This window comes from Halyomorpha halys, unplaced genomic scaffold (genome assembly GCF_000696795.3).
Source record: "Halyomorpha halys isolate HHAL.00 unplaced genomic scaffold, Hhal_1.1 Scaffold354.1, whole genome shotgun sequence".
Classification (NCBI taxonomy): Eukaryota; Metazoa; Arthropoda; class Insecta; order Hemiptera; family Pentatomidae; genus Halyomorpha; species Halyomorpha halys.
The window spans coordinates 674,313-686,314 of NW_027111517.1; the positions used below are offsets into that span (position 1 = coordinate 674,313).

At 27.9% G+C, this 12,002-nt stretch overlaps 1 protein-coding gene across 3 annotated transcripts in view; it reads right to left on the reverse strand.

Annotated features, from left to right (window-relative positions):
* toy (twin of eyeless) overlaps positions 1-6,579 on the reverse strand; it is a 209,108-nt gene extending 202,529 nt beyond the window's left edge. For all 3 annotated transcript variants that reach the window (XM_014422067.2, XM_024364245.2, XM_024364241.2), the window contains exon 1: positions 6,450-6,579. In XM_014422067.2, coding sequence (XP_014277553.1) covers positions 6,450-6,473 — 24 coding nt within the window. In that variant the 5' untranslated portion in view covers positions 6,474-6,579. The remainder of the gene's footprint in view (positions 1-6,449) is intronic.
* Between the last annotated feature and the right edge of the window lie 5,423 nt (positions 6,580-12,002).

Sequence of the window (12,002 nt, forward strand, 5' to 3'; positions counted from 1 at the left end):
TTATCATGAAGGTTTTTATTAATGGTAATAAAATTATTATTATTTTTTGTATTCTGTTCATAATAACTTATAATTTCTTTTTGTAAGGGTTTTCTTATATATTATTTTCTTAACGGAAACATTCGTATTGTAGACAAAATAATCTTCCCCAGTTTCACCCTACTAATAATTTATTGTTAAATATTTTACGCTTATTCCTGCATTTTTCTTTTATAATTTTCATATTATTTTAAGTGCTTAACCAAACAAATTATTTTATTTACATAAGTCGGTTTTTGACTAAATTTTCTCACAAACCTATGGAGACTTTTTTCTTTATAAAACCTCTATATCTAAAGTTAAACGTCAGAAGCTGTAGGATGAAGAGTCAAGTGAGCGGTGGATATCTACCGTATTTCATCTTGATGACTAGAAACGGACCTACAGGAATATTCAAATGAATGTTCCATTAGGTGGCAAAGAGAAAAATAGCTATCCCAACGCTCGGATAGTTTCTTCTTCATTTGATGGGAGGACAGTAAAAGGAAGAGACGGGATATGCATAGTGGGGTCCCTTGTCCCCTTCCAGGCGGCTCTGATCAAAACCGCTCGTTCCCATCTTGATAAACCCTTCCTTGTCTGGATATTGTTTATTTTATACATAGCATCTCTTGCCCTTCACGGATTCATCTCAATTAACCGATGGACCCTCTACCCGACCTCCGACCTGTCTCCTAGGCCACGAATAAATACATAAATAAACATTTGAATCCTTTGATCGGGAGGTTCTCATTAATAAAGTAATATTTACATATCACTAGCTAAAGGACCAGAAAATTAACATCACATTTGAATATTCCATGCTAAAGACCCAAGAAATTGATAATATCTTACTTAAATATTCTGAGCTACAAAATTAAGGAATAGAAATTGGGCCTAAGCCTCATGGTTGTGGGCCGCACCTTAATCATATGCCAATTTAAAGAAACATAGAACAGATACATTGTTAGGGCATTTTAAGAAAAATATTTTAACTTGTTATTTTTCATTTGGTATTCTTTTCAATTCTTGTTATAGATTGGGTAACATTTCTCAAACTTTACTTAAAATTTTATCAAAAATAAATTATTATAATTTGTTAAACTGAATTAATCAGACATAAGTTCTTACATCAGCAGTAGCCATCAAAACAACAGTGGTAGGCAGAGAAATGGATCAATAATCATGATGAAATAAATTTATTAAAACTTTTTTTTAAAAGTATTTTCTATAAACTTTTTATGATTTATTTACAATGGAAAAAAATATAAATACCGTTACTTAATACAAATGAATCTTCAATAAGAACTAATAAGGTTTCATAAATATCAACTATTTATTTAAAGGGCAACCTGAGAAACATTCTGGGTAGAGGTTTTCCCGCACTCATTTTTATTGTCTCTTAATTCTCGTGCGTGCACTTACTTGTGTGCTACCACATTCTTTAACTAAACATACATTGCCATAAAAATGATCAATAAACCCTCTGTATTTTATTTCAGAACTGTTGTGTATTTTTTTTCATTCAGTTGATTTTTTACCAAAATGTAAAGTATAATAGCTATGTAATCAGAAAAATGAACTGTTTAAGGACGTATTACGAAAAGATGTAGTATTTTTTGTACATATTATAATTATGAAATAAAAACTTATATAATAAAAACATTTTCTTCATATTCAGAGAATTTATTGTAAAAAAAATCAGTGAGTAAACTTATCTAAAACAGTTTATTTTGAAGCAGTTAAAGAAGTGATACTTGAGTTAGATAAAAAATAAGCAGCCGGACAAAATATTGATTTAGTAATGACTCCTTTAGATGATATAAACATAGGCTGAACTGTGATTGGAGGAAGATAGTAATAAAGGTTTCAAAACAATTTTTACTATTTTGATACCTTTATTACTATATTCCTCTAATCTACTTCATATGGTCAACTATCTTCTTCCTATATGAACTGTGATTTTGACAAAATGCATTCCTCTTTATTAACATAATTTTCACAATGAATGCTCTGAGTATGAAGAAAATATTATTATATTACAATGGATTTAGTGAATGACACAATTTCTTCCTTATTAAAATACAATAGTTTATTTCATATCATCAGCAACGTTTCGGGAGATTTCTCCCATCTTCAGGCTGCTAAAAATTGTATTTTAATAAGGAAGAAATTGTGTCATTCACTAAATCCATTTTAATTCCATAAGACTCTTCCAGTTAAAGGATTATTAAATTTATTATATTACAGTTTTTATTTCAAAATTATAATATGTGTAATAAACACTACATCGTTTCGTAATACACCGTTATATAGTTAATTTTTCTTTGCTACTGATTACAACTGGCACGGCAATGGAAACAATAAAGTTTCGAAACGTCTCCTAAATAAAGTTGTATTATTGACTGACCCTGAGATCAAATAAAATAACATTTCAAAGTTAAAAAATGTTATTGGTACATATTTGCCAATTGTGAATTCACTAATACCGTATGGTCAGTTTAGTGGCAAAAACAAATATTAAAAGTTTGATGAAATCAGTGAAGTGGCTTTTATGGAAGCTTCCTGTGATCGAATCTTACTTGGACGACCCCAATGAAATGGTAAGGAACCCTTCTGGTCCAATGCGATTCGATGGTATTGGGCATTTATTGGGGAAAAGAAAGAAGCAAAGGAGATGCCAAAGAGAGTGATGTATGACCAAACCCAGAACGGTTTTTACCGTCCTATAACACTCTGTCCAGAATGCTCTGATTACCATTATTTAAAAAAAAATATTGTTATTTAAAGTTTAAAAGTGATATTCGAATATTTATTTGTTATGTTTATTGTCATAAAATATTAATTGTTTTTTGTTTTTTTTTAATAATTTATTTATTGATATTTACAACTGTATACACATATATACAACAAGTAAATTTGCTGTAGGTGACATAGTGACATGATAAAAACATGTGGAGAATCTACCCACTGATAGAACTCCAATAACATTTCTAGAGGAGAAGATCTCGAGGCCATCTTCTTTTCAGACGCCTAGGAGGATTATTAGGTAATGAAGGAGAAGCCAGGTTAGAAACAAGTAGATTTGGGTGGTTGAGAAGTTTATTATGGAAGGAACGGTATCTGGTTCTGGCCAAATCGGCAACATATGGAACATTGAGGTCCTGATGGATGACTTGAATATTAATTGCAAAAAAAAAAAAAAAAAAAAAAAAGATAGAAAAGGATGCCAGATAAAAAAAGAGATATTAAAAAAAATTAATAAAGTATAGAAAGAAGAAAAAATAAATTATGAAAAAAATAAAAGAGAAAAGAACCAGAACGATGAAACAAATAAAAAAAAAAAAGGAAAGTAAAAAGTCATGTACTATTATTATATATTGTTTTCATGTTATGTCTATATGTTGTAAGATTAAACAAAAATTGTCTGGTTAGATTTGAATAAAGTCGGGCAGCACATTTTTGTTCTTTTTTAATAATTTTTTCCTGTCTGTGCTAATCATTTTTTATAATTTTTTTTTTTTTAATTTGAAAGTCTTGTTGGGATCACTTTATTTACCAATTTCCTCTGTCATACGAAAATGACCCTTAATGATATCAATCATTCAAAGCCTATAGAACACGAAACTAATGACAATTAATTTTGATTGAGAGAAAAAAGTAAATATAAACAAATTAAGATAGTTATAGTTTATTTTTATTATAAAAAAATGCGGTTATTTTTTTATTTTTGGGTATTATTATTTTAAAAAATGCGATGCTGTTCGTTTTTACTTATCACCCTACTTTGGATTTTTTGACATAGTTTGTTTCAAATTTGACAACTGCTGAGAGGATATTTATATTTATTGGTTAGGTAGAAATAAACTACTATTACTATGCCCTCTTGATTAAAAACATGAAATGTCTACTTTCATCTTTAGTTAATAATTCAAATTATTTTAAACATACGTTTACCTACTTTTTATAATTACTAAAAATGACAGATGGTAAATTATTTCAAATAAACAATATTAATGGTATTTTAAAGGAAAGACATTTCGTTTATGACCTTAAAACATTTATTACTGATAATTTAAATATAATATATATGTAGTAATGCTATAATAAAAGTGATTTAATATTATAGTGGTATAATAATATTATATAATATTAATACATTACGATATTCTATTAATTATATAATCCGTTCTTGAATTGATCAGTATGTATACTCATATTAAAATCTACGATTGTTTAAGTGTAAATGCCGTTTTCTATTACACATTCATCAATGTCTGAATTACTTTTTCTTAAAAATTTAATACAATTTTTCGTACTGTCACAAATAACAATTTTTTAACTTTAAGGATGTAATTTAAACCCACCAATGTCCTGTTGATTTAGAACCTTTTAAACACCATTATTTAAATTAAATTAGGGTCATTCATATGATTTACAAAGCAAATAAAATTTAAAATGTTATTTCATTAAATTCAGAAATGAAAATTTAGTTTATTAATTTTTAGCAAATTATTCCAATTTTCATGTTCTACTAGTTTGCGCAAGGTTTAGCTCAAGAAAAATGATTAACAGCTAAAAATCTACAAGCTAAGTTAAAAATTTATTAAGGTAAGTGTGTAGCCGATTTCTTTAAGTAATCTAACTTGACTTGTTTGAAAGAATAGTGTTTCAACTTAGAAGTGGGAAGTACTTTCATGTGTACACATTCAAACAGCTTGAATGTTTCAAACCTCATTATACTATAACTCCTCAAACTTGTTAACCAACATTATTTAACTATTTCATTGATCAAATAACAAATTTAATAAATACTATATTGAAATAAAATATAAGGTGAACTTCTTATTTAAAAAATAAATAATTTATCTATTAAATAAATCAAATGGTTTCCTTCTTAAGTCTCAACATTCTTTATTATATCAATAGTCCAACGTTTCGGCCAATTCGGCCATCCTCAAGGACAAACTAAACATTTAACAGTTTATTGTGTATTCAGTTGTAACAATTTTAAAAACAACATTATTATTAATAATATACCATACCTTAAATATAAATTCAGACCTCACATCAAGATTTTAAAAAAAAATGTTTTACAGACTATTTTGCCGAGGTCATAAAATTCACCCAAGTCAAAATCACCCTATGAAAAAGTCAATTAATAGAAAATCAAATTAATTATTAATAAGCCTACTTAAGCTTATGTCCAGTTACCTATTTTTTTAGAACTATAATATAATAATAAAGTTGTTTTTAAAATTGTTACACTCATTCACAAAGACCTTAACATCCCATTCGTTGCAGATTTGACTCAAAAAAGATATGCGTCTTTTCATTCCATACTCCTTAACCATCCTAACCCATTAATTCTTAATCTTTCATCCTTAACAATCCCTGATAATAATCCGAGGCGTCTGAAAAGAAGATGGCCACGGGACCTTCTAATTTAAATTAATGTTTCAAGTACCACCAATGGGTGATTCCTTCCCAAGATTTTCAAGTGTATATGAAACATACTACATATTTACCTATTGTATTATTTTGTACAGTTGTAAATTACATTAAATAAATAATTAAAAAAAAAATTGTTACAAATGAATACATAATAAGCTGTTAAATGTTTAGATTGTATTAACGGCCTAAGGATGGCCGGATTGCCCGAAACGTTGGACTATTGATATAATAAAGAATAATGAGACTTAATAAAGATACAATTTGATTTATTTAATAGATAAATACTCAAGAATTTGAATAAATTATATAAAATAAATAATGTTGAATTCAACCCTTTTGGCATAATAAAATAGTAATTTTTTTATTCATATGTTTCTTTTTTCCACATTTACCTTCCTAAATAATACTCTGAATACAATGAGAACTAAAGACCATTTATACATTTGTCTCAACTAACTGGGGCAATGTGTACTACGGAGATCATTAAAAATAAAAAAATTGCAGGAAAGAATCAATTTAAGTGCAAAATCTTTAACATTACGCAACTTGCATTAGATCCTCTAAGTTATATATAAATAAAAGGAAAATATAACTAAAATAACTGTTTTGCAATTGACGCCTAAAAATCACCGATAGCATTTTTGGGACGCAACTACATCAGTTCACTCACTATACATATTAAAAAAATTAGTCGGTAAAAACATGAAAATCTGGGTCGTTAATTTTACAGGATCATAATGTTAATCGTGACTTATATGAATAAAAAAATGATTTTCATTCTTTTAGTGAAGTCGACAGCCATAATTAAGGTAATCAACTTGTCTGTAATGAATACAATTTTATTTTATAAGTTACCTTTATTCTATGTACAGAAAATGCGTTTTTCCAGGTATTATAACTAATGTGATATATTCTAGTAATAATAATTTATATTCTTTAACACAAATAATATATTATGAAATACTAAATATTCTTACCTCGTATGTTAGGTGTGTTGTCATTGTTTAAGAGAAGTATATCCTTATCTGAGTCGCTATACTACCAGCGTCCACAATCAGAGATAAAATGTTGAGAATGCGGTCCAAACATTTGAGTTTCTTTCTTCTGCTGGATGGAAATTAGAAATATATTTAATAGCGTAATTAATTTTTTTTTTTTTTAGTTAAAAAATATAACCGTTTGAACTAACCGGTTAATACTTTTATATTTTAAATTTCTAAATATTTGTCTTTCATTTAATAAAAATAAATAAACTCATTTAAACAAACTAAGAGAAAAGTAAATTATTACAATAAATAGGGATTTTTGAATGATTTGAATTTAGAGATGTGTAAAGTTAAATATGAATTTCTTGAAATTAAAATCATTAAAGAAAGTTTTGCATATTTCATTTTCGGGTTGTTCTCCATGGGCTGTAACACGTTAGACACACGACTGTTACAAAATAAAAATAAAGTTAAAAATATATGTTATAATATAAATATTAGTACGGATTAAATCAATTAAAAATAGTTCTTTAAATATATATTTTTTTTGATTGCATGAACAAATAATTAACATAAACACACTTAATACAAAAAATAAAACAATTTTAAATGTTAATATTTAACGAAATAATGATAATTTTATCACATAAAAGTATTTAAATGTATTTAACTATAATATACCATATTGTAAATTTATAAAAAATATTTATTCACTTAAAAAAAAAATTAAAGTATATTACACTATCCTACTTATTATTAAGGCTATATATAAACAAGTTCCTAATTATTACTAAACAGTAGTAATTTGTGTTACTTAATAAACATGAAACAAAACCAAATATACAAGAATGAATGCTTACATTTGTTAATATAATTAATAATTACAGGCTCAAAAATGACATATTAGGAAACGATAACTAAATGTATAACAATTAAATTTCGGTCTAGTCTTAAAGACCGCGAAGTGGAAAGTCCCAAGTATATGTCCACTAATGCTTGCAACGAACACGAAACTAAAGGCTGCACCCGCTCAAACACTTAACGCACAGCAAGAACATAGTTGAAGAGTTGCGATAGTTGGTGGCACATTCTAACAAGCTCAAGCAATAACTGGACTACTATGAGTGCGTATCCTCCCTCCCCCCCCCTCTCCCTATCATACTTCAGAGTAAGACATAGTTTTGAACACCTTATTCACATATTTCTAGTTTTAAAAATACCACATATTGCATATTTGCTTGAGTAGTGAAACATCCGACAAAAAAATTATTTTTTTTTGTTTTTGGGGTGTTTCATAGACTTCACTGTAGGTACGAGTTAATTTGTAACAACCCTAATAGCATTAGGAATGTCTGTAAGTGTAAGACGACCTCAGTAAAGAAAATAACGGCAGTCCAGTTCTTAATAAAATAGATGTGCCACTATTCAAACAAATCAGCAATTTAGAAATAAGAAAATAACTAACATTATAGATGCATAAATAAATGTTATATTTATTTATTAAATAAATCAAAAATTAGTATCCAATTCTGTCTCAACACTTTATTTCTCACTAGTCCAACGTTTCGGCCATTCTAGCCATCTTCAAGGACATCTTCAATACAAAACTCCTCCTCACATTAATTTACAATTTTTATTGCAGGCTATTCTGCCCATGTCATTTTCTTTATTCTAATTTCAAAAACTATTTATTTAAAATTTAAAAACATTAACATTTATTTTTCTCTATAAAATTATCAACAATATAAAATACACCACCATATAACAAACCATTTATAATTAAATTTATGGTTATTTTAAAAATTGTAAATTAATGTGAGGAGGAGTTTTGTATTGAAGATGTTCTTGAAGATGGCTAGAATGGCCGAAACGTTGGACTAGTGAGAAATAAAGTGTTGAGACAGAATTGGATACTAATTTTTGATTTATTTAATAAATAATTACCTTGTCTCAAAAAATTTTGAAATAATATAATTAAAGTTATATTTATATTATATTCATCTAATGTATATATATATATATATATAAGAAAATTACTAACATTATTGATACATAAACAGATTTTATATAATGTTAGTTATTTTCTAATCATTCTGTAATTCCTTTTATTCATTATAGTTGTTATCTTGTTTTTTTGTTCTTAGCCCAGATGAAGGCTTGAAATTCAGGCCGAAACGTTGATTAAGTTTTAAGTTATTTGTGTCCTTCATTTACCGCACCTCTTTTCTTCATTATCACAGTCAGCTATTAACTCAGCATCATTATTATTATTATACTATTCTAGATTTTCTTTTTAGGAAGTCTGGTAAGTCAATTTCAATAAAAACATTTTGAGGTTAAAAAGCATCCAATTTGAATTTATTTTCTTCTAAATTAACATATTGTTGCACAACGTTTCTGGACTATTGTCCCATATTCATCTACTTCAAATAAACATCATAATTGGTCAAAATTTAATTTCACAAAGGAAACCATATCAATATCTACATTGCTTGGGTAAAGCAATTCTTTTTCCATCGTTCCATGTTTTTTAACCTCAAAAAATTTTGATTGAAATTGACTTACCAGACTTCCTAAAAAGAAAATCCAGAATAGTATAATAATAATGATGATGAGCTTATTAACCCCCAAAAAAATTTTTTGAATATTATTATACTATTCTTGAAGTTTATCCCCTTTGTTATTTATAATAACCGTAATAACAATTTTTCTTTGTTTTATATTTTTATTATTGATGAAAGTCCAATTAATCATCCCACTGATATAACTATCAATTAATGGAAAAATATCAGAAGTAAAAACCTGGATCGCATAAAAATGTCAACCCTTAAAATAAAACGCAAAAATGTTTTATGTTTGTATACATTATCATTTTTCTGTAAAAAAATTATTTTTATTGTCAAAGCGTGTTTTACTAAACCTTATATATTTTTTAATGTTATTTATTATAGCATAGTATTTTTATGACACACTTCTCTTGAACGTTGTCATGTTCCTGTTATATATCTAATGGGTTTTCAACAAGGGTAGAAAGTAAGTACCTTTCGGGTAAGACACGCTGTGTGGCCTAAATGAGCCCCTATACCCATCTTCTAGGTAAGGGGATGGTTACCACAATTTTCAACAACTTTGTAGTTATTGGTACACAAGATTATTGGCCGGCTATATGGACCGTTTGAAGCAAACGTAGTGTAAGCTAAACCTGGAGTTATAAGATATTCAAAACTTAAGTGCTATAAAGTTTATAGCAAGGAATACTCAACAGCTTCTTTGGTAAAAATTAGTCAATTAGCGAGCATTAGCAAGTTAAAACACACAGTTATATTAATTAAATAATTAATAATTATATGTATATATATTTGTTTGAGGAAATTAATATTGATGAGAAAAAATTATTGGAACTTTGGCCCTCATAGCTCATATATTCCTAAGTCATAAATTATGATAGATGTTTCATTATAAACGTGCAAAAAATCCACAGATTAAAGATGTTTGAGGAATAAATCAACGATTAATATTATATTTTTGGAAATATTTAGAAAGAAATATTTTATTTTCAAAATAAAATAAATATGTGTGGTAGTACGTTATGCTATTAATAAAAATATGTATTAATAAATATTGTTTGAAAATATAACAGATTGAACAGGCATGATTTTAAATCCGAATATTTTATATTTTTAAACTAAATATTAATTTTTTTTTCAGAAATGGAAATAGCTACAAATTTAAAGCTATTAACTTCACTTTATAGTGATATTATTCAATATAAATCATTTATTTTGATATCTTGATACAAGATTAATCCGTTTTAACGAATAAATACCAATTTCCAATACAAAAATAAAACTGTGAATTTCAAAATTTTTAATAAACATAAAAAAAAATCCCCTTTTTTCCCAACTGTAATAGTTTAATTTAACAGAATTTTTTTTAAATCGCTGGCTTTTATAACTTTTAAGGTAAAAGAAAATTTGTGTGAAAAAAAACTTAGTTCTATCTATTTTCTGTACGCTCGATTGTTACATTGATATATTTGAATCGATAGTGAATCTCAAGCTTAATGGTTACAAAACTTGATTTTAGCGTTTTCACAATTCAGGGAAAAAAAGTTTTTGGAAACAAAAAAAAAATGATAAAATGAATCACTAAGGATTCAGATGACCCTTCCTATGGTGCTGAAAACATTAATCTATTTATAATGTTCTATTATATTACTTTTTTTATAAATTATAAATGTATTTACAAATTAATTATCAAAACTCTTTAACATAAATGACCGTATTTGCTATACATGTATGCTTTGGAATGATGGCGATACAAAGTGGATGTTTGTATACTATTTTTGCTCGAAAATGGATCGGCATCGAATATAAGTCGATCCCCCATTTTGAAGGAAACGTGTTGAAATAAAGATTAAACTAAGAAATTAACATATCTAAAAATAAAAGACTTTCTTAAATTTGGTACCACGTAGATAAATAGTATCATAGTAAAATTTATTATGGTGCTTTGAAATTAGAATACTTGTTTTTTCTGCTTGAACTTACTTAATTAGTTCAGTATTTTCTATTCTTCAATTTCGACTCCATATAATCTTCGTTTTCCTTTTCAACTTCTTAAATTTTAACATTTTACTCGGACTTATTCTCATCCAAGATAATGTTTTGAACAATTTTTGTCATTGCAAATCCTCTTCTCAATATTTATGATAGTGAGCGAATGATGTTCATTTATCATTGATTTAAACTGTATTTAGTCTCCTGCAAGGAAAGTATGGATGAAAATACACTATGAATGAAAGTCGACCACGAATATAGGTTGACCCCTTATTTTATCTGAGACTATCTTAGAAAATATTCTCGACCTGTATTCTGGAAAATATAGTGTATGTGTGTGTATGTATATATAATCTGATTTAGGATACTTCTTTTTACACGGCAGACTACCGCTGCTTTCAGTACTTTTGCATCCTAGCTGTCTAGTAGATCCTCCGACATCTTCGCTTCTATTCACCCCATTAGGCGATCGCCCCCTTTTAAAAAATTATTTAATTCTCCGGTCTCTCCGGTGAATTTTTCTAGGTCCGACACCGCCTTTCTCAGGTCCTGGGCAGTTGCCGTACGAAACTTAATCCATTCTAGAGTCGTGGCATGAAATTGCGCTAAAAAGACTTCTGGTAATGGTTGATCCTGCGGAGGTGGGTTGCCAGCTGCTAAAGTTTGGTTGACTGCAGCTTGAGGTTGGTTGTTTTGGTTCATATTCTCCAGGTTCAGAACTGCTCTTCTCACTAATCCGTTACTGGTCATAATTCAAAGAGAACAATGAAAAAAAAAATTCTTTTAGACTGAAAATTACTCCGGTATCTAATGTTCCCGGGTTTCGGAACCAGTTAAGTATCGGCGAAAGTGAAATGTCAAAAAAAGAGAAGAAGAAATAAGATGTAACACGTTTGAACTGCTGTAACATACTGGCTTTATTGAGTTCGGTACATCTCTTTATATACATTCGATCAGCTGATCTCCTCAGTCAGCTGACATCGAA